The 15,915-nt window shown below is 45.9% G+C and overlaps 1 protein-coding gene across 1 annotated transcript; it reads right to left on the bottom strand.

The window, feature by feature from the left end:
• Positions 1–103: 103 nt before the first annotated feature.
• On the bottom strand, positions 104–15,908 carry LOC128135331 (uncharacterized). Its single transcript, XM_052774149.1, has 3 exons — positions 15,845–15,908; positions 4,753–12,104; positions 104–4,349 (listed from the first exon to the last, which is right to left on the bottom strand). Exons 1-2 carry the CDS (start codon positions 15,906–15,908, stop codon positions 6,430–6,432), a joined length of 5,739 nt encoding a protein of 1,912 aa, XP_052630109.1. The 3' UTR covers positions 104–4,349; positions 4,753–6,429.
• Positions 15,909–15,915: the final 7 nt, after the last annotated feature.

Genomic DNA, 15,915 nt, shown 5'->3' with positions numbered 1-15,915 from the left:
GATAATGACAGAATGATTACAAAACCGTTATTTTGTACGCTTTTATTATTTTCATCTTCTCGACACACAAGTAAGACTCAGTGGTACAAATAAGTAACCCATCTAAGAAGGAAAACAGTTTTATTAAGAAATCTGTGTGATATGACAATGGTACAGGCTTTCTTGTTACATGATGGGTGTAATTTAAATGAGTTAATAAAGAAGATGTCTTTTGGGGATTTCTGTTCTTCTGCGATAAGTTTCCTGGAGTCTGGAGGCAGTTAGAGCTGAGGTACATTTGGTGGGACCCTATTTGGGCGCTTGGATCACCGCTGCCCGCACTGTTCCCATTCTTCAGAAGAATGAAAGATCTCAGTAACCGGGGCTAGCAATCCAGAGCTGCCTTTGGGTAGTCCGTTGTATTGGTACGAATCCCAAGGGACACAAGCATTTCACTCTGATGGTGTAACTTGACTAAACACAGTTGTTTCTTGGTAAGGATGGACTGGCTCTACAGTGTCCAAGAGTTTTCTTGCTTTCATTCCTTCCAGAAGCCTCGGGGAGCACAGCGATAGGAAGGACTCACCTTCTTTTTAGGCTGCATCTCAGCCACATAAAAACTCTCTCACCTCCCTGCAAGGGCCAGAGTGACTGGCTTAGCAACTGCCGTGGTGCAGGCCAAAAAGGTGTGCTGTCTGCAGAAACTGGTTGCAATTCCTCGCGGGAAAAGCAACCTGCACTGGCTGCATTCACCCACAGGGCTGTGGCGAGCTGGCCGGTCCCTGCTCACCAGTTCTTTTGTTCACAGCCTTTTTTTTTGTAGATGCAGGGGCAAGTAGGTGCCTGTGAAACTCTCCTGTATTTCAGAAATCTGGGTCAATTTTTTTAGAAGGGGCTTTGGTTGCCTAACATAAGGCATCTTATGAATGAAGCTTGATTTTCAGACAGCAAGTACTGAGCACTTACCCCCAAAATCAGATCCTTTGATAAGGTGTCCCATGTTGGATATTTGGAATCACTAGCCATTTTCAAAAACATAGGCCCGAACAGTTATTTGGTGGCTTTTTGAGGCTAACCAGTTCAGTGCATTATAGATTTTTATGGCTTTATTGTCTCAGGAAATTTTCCCTCTGGCAGTATATTTCTGCTGCTGCATGACATGCATCTTTGAAAGGCTGCTGTAGCGCTTGCTTGCCAAGTGAAAATCCCACCATCTTACAAGTTGTTCTTGCACCTGCAGCTCAGTGAAATACAAGCCACTGAACGCACCGTAAGGACAAACCAAGCACCATAGCGGGAGATGTCTAGCAATTCCCCAAACTGTTTCAGGTCCTTCAGGTCGTAAGAGGTAAAATACTGACCTGCTGCTGCTTTGGCTATTCAGTATACAAAAAGTCTTTTAGTTGGCAGGAAAGCGGATACCCAGCAAGATTTTCCTCCTGTGCTGAAAGTTCTCATCAAGGAGTGAAAAATGCTTCATTCTATAAAAAGAGATGCTCACAGAAATGAAAGAGAGAAATAAAGCTTGGAGGACACGACACATTTTGGAAACCACATAGTGAGTGAAGTAGTTAAAATTGTTTCTCCTACTAGCTGATAATACCTCTATGCTTATTTCTCAGGCAACAGAGATTTCCTTGTGTTACAGAGCAACCCCCCACCCCAAAAGCCGTAAGGATCCCCAGTTATTACTTGTAAGGTTTCTCTGGTCACACAGATGAGCTCCTTCTGGATGATGTACAGTCCTTACCGGCACAGGAATAAGAGAAGAAATGGTTCCCTGAATTTCCCTACTATTCCCACCACTATTCCCACTTTTCCTCTGCCTTCATCCCTGCTTTACAAATGCAGCCATTAGGTGGAGCGTTATTCCTGTCAGCAGCCCAGAGATCTCCTCTGCGGCTCCTCGGGATGCTTCACCGAAATCCTGAATAATCCCGGTGTGCTGGGATCTGCTGGTGCAGGTGGAGATGAAAAAGCTAAAATGGGGGTGAAGGGGGAGCTGCATTTTAATATGAGGTCTTTTCTATTCTCTTTAGTGCTTTCTTCTATTACCAGCTCCACTGACATCCAAAAAAGTATAACGACGAAAACCTGAAGCAAATTGTACAACTTAAGGTCGTGGTCTCTATCTTTTTTATCATGCACAATGTGTTAAAGGTCATCTGAGAAACGACTCTAGAAGATGCTGATAAATTACTCAGTTATTTCACAGTTCAGAGCCAGAAGTGTGCATTCATTAATTTTTTTTTGTTTCATTTGAACAATTTGGAATCAGACAGCACTACCAGAACAACAGTTTCTTCCCGGTTTTGAGGTCTGGAGAAAAATAGTGACACATTTCCTAACTTTGATGTGGACCCATCGTGCCTCATGGTACAGCACTGGCCTGAGTTCTTCCACTGGCTAAACTTCTCAGGGCTTGGGCAGTTTTTGCTGAGAGTAGCTATGCTTTATATGCCCTCTTTCAACTTAAAAAAAAAAAAAAAAAAGAAATGAGCAAGCGGGAGCTCTTCGTTACAGTTTCATGGAGGCAACGTTCATCCAGCACAGCTTTCTGAGCTGGGGGGGGAGAGGGAGCTCTCAGCCCTTCCCTGGGTCCCCTGAGCTCTCTTGGCATCTGAAGCCCCAGAAATATGGGCATCACGTTCGCTTCACGAAACTTTTGGAGAAAGTGGTGGTCTCTTTACAAAGCTGGGACTCTGGAGACCTGGGTCTGCCCCGCTGAGCCCCAAGCATCTCAGTCGAGGGCTGCATTGCTGTAGGAGATGATGGGCACGTGTTTGATGGTGGGAAGGAGACTGTGCTTCCACACCGGCATGCAGGTTTTTTTGGGTCCATGCTTGGCTACCCAAATCACCCCAAACCAATCCTTCTGTGAATCCCCTACTACTAAGCCCATCTGAGAGGTGTCCTGCTGATACGAAGTGCTAGGGAAGATTTTTACTATGGCCTAGTTAGAGAGGACATAAAAAATCTGAAAGACTTTACTGATGGCTGCTCCTGGAAGCCTGCATGGCTTCTCTGCTTGCCCCGACCTCTACCCCACCACTTACCACCGAACCCACCTCAGACCAGTTTCTTCAGCTGGGACCCTTCAGGTGCCCCAGTTCCAGCTCGGAGTTGGGACTCCCCTCAAACACCTCCTTTATTCAGGCTTTCAAAAGCTCCTGGAAATCTATGCTTTGGAGAATCCAAAGCAATGGGCTACACCTGGTGAAATGACATTGTCATTCATTTTGTCCAGTCCCCTTAAAAAAATCTCTATCAGAGGTTAATTGCATAAGAATCTGAAAGTTCAAACTGTGTCACGACACAGGTGTAATGCTGAAAAACCTTTTCCACCTGGGCTTTGTTTTTTCTTTATTTTCTGTGTGCCTGGCCTGGTTTTGATTGTCTGTCTGTGTCTATAGCTAAGCCAGGGCTTTAAGGAAGCATTACTAAAACTGGCAAAAAACCCCTCCTGCTGCATTTAGTGAGGGCTAAGGACCTAATGCCTTCAGTGACCTTGAGAGATGCTTGCCTCGAAAGAGGCGTTTTAGTAAAGCAGAAGGCTGTAGTATGGTGGAGCAACAGAACTGTACAGAATTATACCCACCACGCAAAACTACGAAAGCCAAGAGATGTGCCAGCAGATGCGTCAAAAATACCCGTTACCCGGTCAGACAAAGTGAAATAGCAGGCTGGGAGGGCTCCCTCCGCCGCCTCTGCTGTGACAAGGTGGGAGATGTGCTCAAAGGAGAGCAGAGGCTCGGGACCTCTCCTCCTGGGGCAAAGGAGGCCGGGAAGGATTCCTGGGCACTGGGAACGAAACCTTATTTTCTGTTGCGTATCTCCCTCAGGCAAGGGCGTCAAGGTCCGAGCCTTGCCATTTGCACCCCTTCTGGCACAGCTGGCGTAGATCTGCGTACCCTTCCTCGAACTCCTGTTCTTTCCGAAATACCCATTTCTGACTTTTCTTTGCTTATCACCAGTGTTAAATTTCCTGCCAGCATGGTCTGGAGCGGCTTGTTTTGGGCTGTTGACTGCAAGACACACCAATCTTCTACTGCTCTTCTAGCCATCACCACTGGAATTCGTATGGTCTTGCTCTCTCCTTTCCTGGAGGATTAATTGTATCAACTCCTGAAACAAAACTTGGTGATTTGCTTAAGTGAGGCATTACCCTTAAGGATGCATTTAGTGCCAATCTCTGTCATGTTTTAAGTGCTCTTCAGGGAGGAACAGTCAATTCACTTGGATGGATGATTTATGTCTTACCAGCAGAGATTAAGTCATGCAACAACCTAAAAGTTAACCCTCACAAGATGACTCTGCCTGACTTGTCCTGAACGTAGGGTGCTGCGTCTGAGTCTCCTAGTGCTGTATCTCTGTTGAGAAAAACAGACGTTGCAGGTGTAAATTGGAGGAGTTGAGGGTACCTCCTGGTACGCACTGACTACCTGCTTAATATCTGGCAGGCAGAAGTCCTTTAATTTGTGACAGGGTAGTGATCTTTCCAGATGTGAATAAGGGGCAACCCCCCCCCCCTTTAAATTTCTTCTTTTAAAAGATTAGAAAAGAATAATTAAAACGGCTTCTCCTGTGCTTGCAGGACAAGCCAGCTCATAGAGAATTTACTATTCAAGTCTGCTGCAAAAGCTTTATGTTGTAAGGACTTTTCTCAAATGGGAAATGAAATCATGGACAATAAAAAGTAAATTATGGTTTAGGTTTAGTACAAAGTGGCCTTTATGGTTGCCAGCTCATAAAAGCTCAGTGGGCGAAACACACCTCTGCGCAGAAGGGCAGTCTTGTACCTCCAATAAATTCTGTTTAGCCTCTGTTTTGAGGACCGGCGTGATATACATATGTGATTTTAATTTTGTGAGCCTCCGGATGCCAGAAAGCCTAATTCTTGGCACGTGGTGAAGGAAAAGAAATTAAAGTCTAAGCCTCTTCGGCAGTCAGGGGACACGATGTTCACCTCCCCTCTCCCCCCCGGCAGCGTGGCCGGCCGGGCCAGCCCAGTTGTCACGTATGTGACTGGTGCGCGTCGTGCTGGAAAAGGGGTTTAAATGATCTCTGCTTGCTGCCAGCCTCCTTTTGTCCTCATTCCCTTGCTGGCAGCGGGTCGGGGCTGCGCAGAGAGTCTCCTAAAAATCAAATTCCCTTGCTTGTGTAAAACCCTCTCTTTTCCCGCATAGCTCTGCAACTTTCTGAAGCCGGGGGTCCTTAGGGCTGCTCCGCAGTAAGTTTTAACCTGAATGCACGGTTACAACGCTAAGCTAAACCGATGTATGGGAGAAGGGTGCTGTAAGATTTCTCTGCCCGTTGCAGCTTTTCTACGACACCCAAGGCAGCAACCCTGCCCTCGCTTCTCCGAAACGACGTTCGTCACGCGCAAACTTTGTGCGGAAGCCGCTACTGCTGTAAACACAAAAAATCGTATCCCGTCAGCAGGATTCAGTGGCGCTGGCTGCTTCTTACTGCTCCGTTTCACATTGCCTTGTAGAATAAACACTTCCTAAGACTTTTTACGTGAGCTGCGGCACCTGCCTCATGTCTGCGTGCCCCGGGATTCGGAGTGGGGCAGATGTCCCAGAAAATCTGAATTGCCCTGGCAAGGTGTTGCCTCTCTCCGGCTTACATTGTCCGCAGGAGAGGTCCTCAGGGCCTTTCAGTGTCGGGCTTTTCTGAGCACTTACGCTTGCTGCGTGTTCCTCTGCAGTAATTAAGAACCCCTTGAAAGGGCGTATCTTTACAACAATAATGCACACAGTGTATGGCCAAAGTGCAAATAGCTTCAGAGGAGGTTAAATCACTATTTTTCCAATATTAATATTAATGAGGCTGAACATTTGCATTTGCTGTAAGTCCTCTTGTAGCATCAATGTCCTTTGAGGATTTTTCTGCAGATAAACGAAGCATTCCCCTCCTTCCCTCACTACTTCTGCTAACAGCGTCACTCAGTGCAGCAATAGATCAACAGGTCCTGTTAATCTGTGAAAAGGCAGAGCTTAGAACAAGCACTTTTTGACATAATTAAAGCTGACACTGCCTACCACCATTCCTGGAAGAAGTACTAGCGGAGTTTCATTAGAATAAGTAAATACAAATAGAATTCACCCTGAACAGTCGTCTTTGTTGCAAACAAAACCCATTAGTTAGCAAGGAGAGTCTGGAGCAGGGCTGAATTCACGCTGATCTCAAAGCCCTTCTCGTATTTAATTTATAAACTGATGATTAATTCAGTGATTAGCTAATTCACTTGCAGTGATTAATTTAATTCTTGTCTTCAGGCTAATGTTTAAGAAAGGAAAAAAGCCCAGCTCAGATAGATGCACATCAATGTCCTTGTGATTAAAAAATGATAATGTAATGCCCTGGAGAGTAAAGGAAAAAAGAAAGATCGAGAGAATCGGTGGCATGATCGGCTGTAAGTTCTTGCCTAAGCTGTAGCTGTATTTTTTAGCTGTGATGTTTAAATGTGTCAGTTACTCTAATGATCAATGGTTTGAAAGATGAATCTAAGAGTCTTTCGCTGTAGCTTTCCACTGTGTATTTTGAGAATGACGCTGCTTTAGAGCAGTCCTCCAGTTCTGCTTTTTCCTCACTTGTTTTGCCAGCTGCCTGCCAGCTCCCCTCCCTTTCAGCAACCTCTTTCTCATGCCTCACCAAATTCTTTGATGAGAGCACTTGGTACTTCTTAAATCCAGACTGCTTTTTTCGATTTCCAGCAGGATTTTCCTCGTCTTTTGATGCAACATGAAATGAGGATGATTTGGGGGACTTCTCCCTATTAGACAAACTGGTGTATTTTGGGACAGTATTGCTTTTACAATTTAGGCCATCACTTGGCAATGGAGCTTGATAGCTCTTGATGTCGCCCGCAGGGCCTGCCTTTCCTGAGCTGTCATTGCTGAGCTGCTCTGATTGAGCTGAAGAGCGTAGCTGGTATTTGTCTCTTCTCTCAGGTCCACTCTTCTTTTCTGGACTACCAGTTTTATACGTTGCTTTTTTGTCAGGTGGCGGTGGCGATTGCTTCTTTTTGGCTGTGGCATTCTTTTCTTGAGGCTTCACCAGCAAATTTGAAGATGGGGACTGGCACGTTCCAGAACCTGGATCTTTGTTTTTATCTTTTACAGCCCTTACATCAGGCTTTGTAAAACTTTCAGATACAGTTTGTTGTTTTCCTCTTCCTGGAGCGTTTTTCTCAGGCTTTGATGATTTACTTGAAGGAGGTAACTGATGGTTCCCAGAACACTGGTGTTTATCACCCTCTTTTACAGCTTTTGCTTCAGGTGACCTGATGTCCTCCGCTGCTGGTGTCTTCTGCTTTCTATCTCTTGAAGCATTTTTTTCTTGGGACTTCACCACTTTGTTCGAAGAGGGTGACTTCTCAGAATTTGGATCTCCATCTTTTTCTTTTACAGCGTTAATACCAGGCTTCTTAAAACCTGCAGAAGCTGATGTTTGTTGCTTTTGTTCTGGAGCATTTTTTTCTTGAGGCTTAACCAATGTTTCTGATGATACTGATCGGTATTTCTTGGAAATTGGAAATTTGTTCTTCTCTTTTGCAGCATCCGTATCAGGTGGTGTAAAATCTTCAAATCTTGTTTGCTGCTTGTCTCCTCCTGGAGTGTTTTCCTCACGCTTTGCTGATTTTCTTGAAGGAGGTAGCTGGTACTTCCCAGAACGCTGGTGCTTGTTTTCCTCTTTTACAGACTTTGTTTCAGGTGATCTGGCGTCCTCCGCTGCTGGTGTCTTTTGCTTTCTATCTCCTGAAGCATTTTCTTCTGGGGACTTCACCACTTTGTTTGAAGAGGGTGACTTCTCAGAATTTGGATCTCCATCTTTTTCTTTTACAGCGTTAGTACCAGGCTTCTTAAAACCTGCAGAAGCTGATGTTTGTTGCTTTTGTTCTGGAGCATTTTTTTCTTGAGGCTTAACCAATGTTTCTGATGATACTGATCGGTATTTCTTGGAAATTGGAAATTTGTTCTTCTCTTTTGCAGCATCCGTATCAGGTGGTGTAAAATCTTCAAATCTTGTTTGCTGCTTGTCTCCTCCTGGAGTGTTTTCCTCACGCTTTGCTGATTTTCTTGAAGGAGGTAGCTGGTACTTCCCAGAACGCTGGTGCTTGTTTTCCTCTTTTACAGACTTTGTTTCAGGTGATCTGGCGTCCTCCGCTGCTGGTGTCTTTTGCTTTCTATCTCCTGAAGCATTTTCTTCTGGGGACTTCACCACTTTGTTTGAAGAGGGTGACTTCTCAGAATTTGGATCTCCATCTTTTTCTTTTACAGCGTTAGTACCAGGCTTCTTAAAACCTGCAGAAGCTGATGTTTGTTGCTTTTGTTCTGGAGGATTTTTTTCTTGAGGCTTAACCAATGTTTCTGACGATACTGATCGGTATTTCTTGGAAATTGGAAATTTGTTCTTCTCTTTTGCAGCATCTGTATCAGGTGGTGTAAAATCTTCAAATCTTGTTTGCTGCTTGTCTCCTCCTGGAGTGTTTTCCTCACGCTTTGCTGATTTTCTTGAAGGAGGTAGCTGGTACTTCCCAGAACGCTGGTGCTCGTTATCCTCTTTTACAGACTTTGTTTCAGGTGACCCAGTGTCCTCCGCTGCTGGTGTCTTCTGCTTCCTCTCTCCTGAAGAGCTTCTTTCTTGAGGCTTCAGCACTTTGTTTGAAGAAGGTGACTGCATCTTCTCAGAGGCATGTTTAGTCTTTTTTTCGGACAACTTAGTTTCAGGCTTTACAAAGTCACCTGGTGACACCTCTTTCTGTGACTCTAGAGGGGACGATTTCTTGCCTTGCTTCATCAGTGGATTTGATAATGGTGTTCGATTTTTAGGATCACATGAAGTATTCCTCTCTCCTTCACAACTCTTTTTAGGCTGCACTGGTTCATTTTTCAAATTATGAGGGGTATTCTCCTCATCAGTGGTCTTATTGTCCTGCCTTGATGTATTTCTTGGTGGCATTGAATAATTCTTGAAGCTTGACTTGATGTTTTTTAGCCCTGCACTGTCATTTGCATGTTTCATTGGTTCATTTGATGAGGACAGGTGGTGTTTCCCTTTATTGCAGGTGACGTTTTCATCTACTGCCATATCATGTTCGTGTTTCACAAAATCTCTTGAAGGTGTTAGACGCTTCAAATCCTGCCCAGTATTTTTCACTCCTTGAATGTTGGTATCGTGCTCTGATGAAGGTGACTGGGATGTTTGAGGTCTATGAGCATTCTTCTCATTTGAAGAGTTATTATCATGATCCCCTGTATCACTTGGTGTGAATACTTGTTCCTCCTCAGATTTATGCAAGACATTTCTCTCTTCTCTCTCATCTGTCTCTGTCCTATCACTCTCATGCTTCATGTCACCACCTGATGACAAAAGCTTATCCTTTGTATGTTTGGAGACCTTATTTTTACCTTTTGCATGCTTCTTTTGGTCTGAGACCAATTCATCGGATGAAGGAAACAGGTTCTCTTCCAGCATATCACTTCCTTTCTTCCTGGTATCCTCTGAAGTTGGTGTTCGGTTCTTCTTCAAGGCTAATAGGGGCTTTCTTGCCAGCGTGGTTTTATTTTCCTGTTTTCCTGGCTTCTTGGTTGAAAGTGAAAGACAGTTCTGAAATCTTGGACATGTATTTGTCTCTTCAGCCGTAGAGTTTTCATCTTCTGTTGCATGATTTGGGGGCAGCACTTGGTTCTTAAAATCACATGCAGTTTTCTTCTCCACCGTCGTATCATTCCCACGGTTTGTCGACTCGTCTGAAGAGGGTGGTGGATGCTTCTCACAGCCATCGCTGGCATGCTCATCTCCCACGCCACCAGCTCCCTGTCTCACCAGATCAATAGGTCGAAGGGCTGGAGGATTTCCAAGAGTGCGATGGATTCTTTGTCCTGCAATCCCACTCATTGGTGTTGGTAAAGGGGTTGACGAGGGTGGCTGCCGTGCCTCAGAGTCAGGCCAGGACATCTCATCTGCAGTGGCCTCTTCACGCTCAATGAAAGATTTGGATGGCTTGTGACAGGTCTCCAGGTCAGACAAGGCACCTCTGTGCAGGGCTCGATTGTTTGCATGATTCATCATTTCATTTGATGAAGATAATTTGTCCTTCCCAAAATCTTCTTCGGCGATATAGGAACGGTGCTTCACAAGGTCACCTGGCAAAGGGCTTTGTGTCTTTTCCGAATGAGTAGAGATGTGCTCTTCTTCTGCAGCACCAGGCTTCTTCTCCTGGCTCTCATTTGAGGAGAGTGTGAGTTTGGTCTGATTTGCATCTGGATTTGATATGTCCCCACTGAAATTACCAAAGTTATTTTGTGGGCTGGGCATTTGAGGAGGCTGTGGCTGCTTGGTTTTGGATTCATTTTGCATTTGGCTGTTGGGTGTTTTATTCTCCTTTTCCTTTTTAGCTGGGACATCACTAGCATTTTTGCTAGAAGTAGAGGATATTTTCTCTTCACTGTAGTATTTTGCTCCTTCTTTGGCTTCTTCAGAGCACCTGCCTCTTAAACCTGGTGCTTCTTTTTGGATTATCAGTGGCCTTTTGCCAGAAGCTGGTGTTCGGAGAGTTAGCTGTCGATCCTCCACTGGAGGTTCAACTTCACGAGATGCTTGGACTCCTGGAGAGCGAAATGGCAGAATGTTTCCCAGTGCTTTCTGCTCTGGAAAACATTTTTGGCCTGCAAAGAAAGGATCCTTTTCTGGCTCTGTGAGCTCTGTGTCAACTTCCTCTGAACTGTATACGTACATAGTTATTTCAGGAATCTCACCTCTTTTAGTATCCTGAGGACTTTCTTCATGGGATCCTTCAGCTGTGCCAGAGTAAGGCGAGTTAGAAGGTGGGCTGTCTTCCTTGACACGTCGCACAGCATTGGTAATCCCCAATAGTGAAGATGTATCAGGCCCAGCTGGCATGTTATTCCCGTCACAGCCTAGACTATATTCAGACAAGGGAGGAACGCAGTCTGCAAGAGCTTTGTTTTTACGGGTAGTGGAAGAGCTATCTAGATTAGGAGTAAAGTTGGATCTTTGCTTTGTGGAATCTACTTTAGCCTCAGCACGGTCCTTTGCATCAGGCATGGCCTCAGGTGCCAGCGGTAACTCTTCTTTGTTCTCCCTGTCCTGTGCTGCATTTGCGGGTGTTTTGTTCTCACCGGGCTCTCTGTCAGACCCCCCCTGTTCCTTCAGTGGTGTATCATGACCGAAAGCCTGCTTCGCGGCGTTATTTTTCGACCAGCTCCAAGGATGGTTAATTTTGGTAACGATGCTGAGTCTGGGCACCGGGACCGTGGAGCACACTAAATATTGGGATTCTGGACTGTTTATGTCTGTGGCTGTCATTGCTGCCGTGCGCAGGACTCTGACCTCTGGCTTACGAATAGTTTTTCTACTCGGGAATTTTTTAGTCTTTTTCTCACCTTTGCACAAGAGCGATGCTTTCACCTCTGCAGCTGAGCAGAGAGCGTTTTGTTCAAACTGCTCCTTCAGTTTGGACAGGACCGAACTCCTGTTGACTATTTTCGGCAAACCGCTGTTCGGCCCCTTCTTCTTCCAGCTGGGAGAGTTCTCCTTGGCTTCTTTTTCTTCGGCAGCTAAAAATTTCTTCAGGATGTCCTTCACTGTGTTTTTCGCACTCGCGCAGCTCCACCTGGCCCTCTCGCTGGGCGCTGTGTCTGCATCCTCCTCCGCTGCTTTTCCATCTCCTTTCCTGTCTCTGCTTCTGTCCAGCTTGTTACCAGCCCTGCTCACCCACAGCTTCTCTTTAATGACCAGTTTGCCGACTTCTCTTCTTTTCTTGGTGTACGGCTCACGATTGTTGTTTAGAAATCTGGACCGCAAGAGCTGAAATCTGGTGGGATGCTGGCCCCTGTTTGGATCTGGACGTGGCTGGTTATAACTCACCTTGTTTTCTTTACCTTCTGCCCATTTTGTCCTCTTGTTGCTGAGCTGTGGATCGCCGGCCACGAGCTCGGTGACGTACAGCAGCAGGCTGCTGAGAACAGCAAAGGCCCCTTGCTCTGTCGCCATCCTATTGAGCTTCTTCTTCAGCACCAAAGGGTCTACCAGCATCTTATCATCTCCGCAAAAGCGTGTGCTTTTGGTGCTGCGCAAGAGAAAACACGAATGTTCTTTTCAAATCATCAACATTGCCGCTACCTCCTTATTTTGCTTTAATGGCATGCTGCCAAGCGTAAAATGGAAAAAAATACTTTAATTTAGAATTTCTCAAGAGACTTGTCGTTAGTGGCCTGTTAAAAAGCATGCAAAAAGTGCTTTACAAGCTTCGTGAGGCATGGTGTGGCGGGAGCGCGCACGGCTACACACAGTCTCGCACGGCACCGTCGGCTCTTTCTTCTGTGTTTTGTGGGCAGTGGAAGCACTTAGGGGAGCAAGCAGCGCTAGTCGGGGTGACCGCATCTCCTCTGTGCCGCTCCTCGCTCATTTAATATTACCGTGTCCTAATGCAAGGGCAACACTGAAGGTATTTTCCTCTCCTGCGTAGGTAAAGCGTAGGCAAAGATAAATACGATGAGAACGCAGTTAGCGGGAAAACATGGTTCTGCCTCTGGGTTATAAGAACAGACTCAAACCGTTAAAACACAATCTCAGGGCTGAAGAACACAAATGTGCCACTGATAGATTTTGCTATTGGTACAGGTTAGAAGTCAGTAGGTACCTCTCCAGAATTAAAAAAAACACCACAGGATTTGCATTATTTGCTTTTTGATAGCATTCAAATCCCACATCAGGACTACGCTCTTAAATCTGCTTTGTGAAGGGTAGCACCACAGCAGCAACCCTGGCAATGTCCCTCGACTACAACCCCTTTTAATCTGGAGGAAGAAGGCTGGTATGTTGGACCTACGCTTCAGTTTGAAGAATCAGGCCCTTGGACAGCTGGGGATTTATGCAATGCTTTAATTGGTGTGGATCAGTTACTAAATAAAATACTGAACTCAGCACAAAAGCTGGAGCGTGAAGTCAATAACAATAGATGGAGATAGGAGGGAAAAAAGCAAGAGGTGTCGGCTTTCTGACACCGCAAAAAGCTGCAAGGTTACTTCACTGGGCAGTGAAATAGCTTCACGCACAGAATGCAGCCTGCATACCAGGAGGGGATTAATTTTTATGAGCAGAAGTGGAATAAAAAATTCTTTAAATTAAGCCTACACGTAGAAAATGAAGAAAGGCTGCAGAGAGACTCATCCTTTAGGGAATGTCAGCCTCGAAAAGTTGGGGAAGGAAGGCCCAGCTGTGCCCCAGCAGATGGTACCCCACGGACTTTGAAAGAAATTGGACCTGGCGCCCCACTGCGATATTATGGAGGCTGTTTGCAAAGTGGGGGGCTGGTCCTCGTCCAGTCGGTTCATGACATTTGGATTCCACTTGGCTGCATTTCAAGTGCACATATTGAAAATTACATCCCTCAGCAGTGGGATGAAGTTGCCATCTTGAATGGAAGAAGGTCTATTTATAATGACTTTGTAGATATTTTTAAAGGCCAATAAAAGAAAAAAGCGTGACAACTGGCCCATGTCTAATGTGACAAACAATACTTCGTAGGTTTTGATTGGGAATAACCACATTTCAGCACAGCACAGGTGCACGCTCCCACGTGGATAATGTGGTAACATCCACCCTTTCTCTTACTGAATTGGCCACAGCCGAGGAGGCAAGGCTCCCATGTTACGCCAAGATCCCCGCTTGTCACAACTATGGCAATTTTCAGAATAAAGTAAAATGAGAATTCAGGGTATCATTGGCTAAAAATATCCTGGTTCACCCTCCTTCCTATAGCCAGTCTGCTGATATTTTGACTGAAATCTTGCCATGGCAGAAGACCGCTCCTCTCCTCACTAAGAAGTGCCTGGTGTATTCAGAAGCACACGTGGGGCCATCAACCAGCGTGATTTAGGGTCCTCTCTGATCTCTCAGAACAGCAGTGGAACCAGGTGTCCTGCTTACCTCTCCCTTCTGGACTACTTTGGATACAATAAATGGCCACAGTAAAATATGGACCAGTCCTGCTTTCAGTGAGGTCAGCATAGCCAAACTACTATTGATTGTGAAGGGAAGAAGATCAGACCCTCTCTGCAAGGAATATTCACAGTAATTAATCACTTATGAGCTGTAAAGTTCAAACAGCTTCATTAACATATATTACTAGTGAGCTCTGTTCAGGGTTTTCCTTTTCCACGTTAGAGGGTTCTTATAGGATGCCATCTGAAACGTAGCATTTGTGGGAATACTGCACTGCCTTAAGTACCAAGGCATGTTGTTGCATGGGTTGAGTGTTTGATCCGTATTCACCAGCAAGCAGCAGAAAACGAGCAAACAGCTGTGGCACCTATTTAGGGCATTTGCAGTTCTTCCAAGATGACCTCACCTGCAAACCAGCATCATGACCGTGTCAATCTGAAATGCGGTCTGTGGTACAATGACACTAAATTCTGAGACCACCACAGAAAACGTGGGCAGTGATGAGTCTGCGTTGTCCCAATGTTTGGAAAACGCCATGCTTCCCCCTCAGGGAAGGAGGGCAAAGTCAGATGGTTTCTCACGTTTGGGAGCATGACCACCACTTTCAACAAGCCAAGACACCATCCTTAACATTTCTTCACCACCTTTTCCCAAGTTCCATCCTGCTGTTCTTAAACTATGTGACCTATCAGTGAAATATAGTCACCTCTATATCAACTACAGATAGTCAACTCCAGTCCCACCTACGGTGGGAGGAACAGGGCCGGGAACCCCACGCCAGCAGAAGTCACTTCCCAGCGGTGTGAGCTACGCCAGATGACAAGGCAGATACTTGGGCTCCTCCCTGATGCTGTGAAATGGCCTAACACGGACTTCAGCCTCCTCGCCCCTCTCCTCCCACCGAGACGCTGGTTTTCACTGTTTTTTTTTTTTTTTTTAATGTGCGTGACACTGCCTCAATGTGCTGCTGGTTTCTGGAAGCACCGCTGCACGGTTGTCGGCGGCTGGAGGACAGACCGCTTGGACCTCCAGAGGAATCAAAGCCACCTTCAAAAGTTTCCTGTCCTCTTGGCCCACGAATAATTAACATGCATAAGACAGGCGGCTTAGTTATTTATTTATAGGTCCTTCGGCGACACTTATCACGGCAGCGTCGGAGTGGCAACAGCCTGATATGCTAACGGGCAGCAGTGCAACCCTATCCCGCCGGCTGGTCCGTCCCAGGGAAACCTCCGGAGCGGACACCACCGCGTCGTGGAGCGGAGGAGAGCCGACGTGCCGCGGCGGCGGGGGGAGAGGAGCCGGCGCTCTGCCCCAGCCCTGCCTGCACCAACGCGCTCCTGCCTTTCCACTCCGTCAGGGGTCCGGCGGCACAGGGTCTTTCTAGTGTTTTCAGTGAAATGATGGCCAACACGCCGCCCGCCTCAACGGCTGCAGAAACGGTGCTTTACGGGGTCGGGCTGTGGGAATCGCCTTTTAAATGAGATTCTCTTATTTGTCTCTGAAATAAAACTTGGTCCTCCTCAGCCTGGGTAGGAGGTAAAGTGGGAACAGTTATGAATGCTCTCCAATTTTTTGGTGATTATTTTTTCCAAAGGAAGAGGAAAAGCCAAAATACTGGAGAAAATCCTACCTTACGCAGGATATGTTCTTCTCTCTTCTCTATTGCTGAATTTATTACAGGTATGCTAGAGGCATCCTAAACTAGAAGGAATGTTTTTAGAAAGTCTTTGTATTCTCTTAAATCAAAAGCTACCGACACAAATGCTCCTTTTGGTTTAACGTATCTCCAAAGCAAAGAAGAAAGCACCTTGCGAAGCTGCCAAGAGAAAACATGCTGAAACAACAGTGTGTGAAGTAGCTCACAGTACAGAAAACCTTTTCATACGGATATTGTCATGCAGGCTGCTATTCATAACGACAGGGATCACCTGCTCCTCTTTCTGCCACATAACGTCC

The sequence above is a fragment of the Harpia harpyja genome, chromosome 22 (assembly GCF_026419915.1).
Source record: "Harpia harpyja isolate bHarHar1 chromosome 22, bHarHar1 primary haplotype, whole genome shotgun sequence".
Taxonomy (NCBI): domain Eukaryota; kingdom Metazoa; phylum Chordata; class Aves; order Accipitriformes; family Accipitridae; genus Harpia; species Harpia harpyja.
This window is presented reverse-complemented; position numbering and strand designations above follow the sequence as displayed.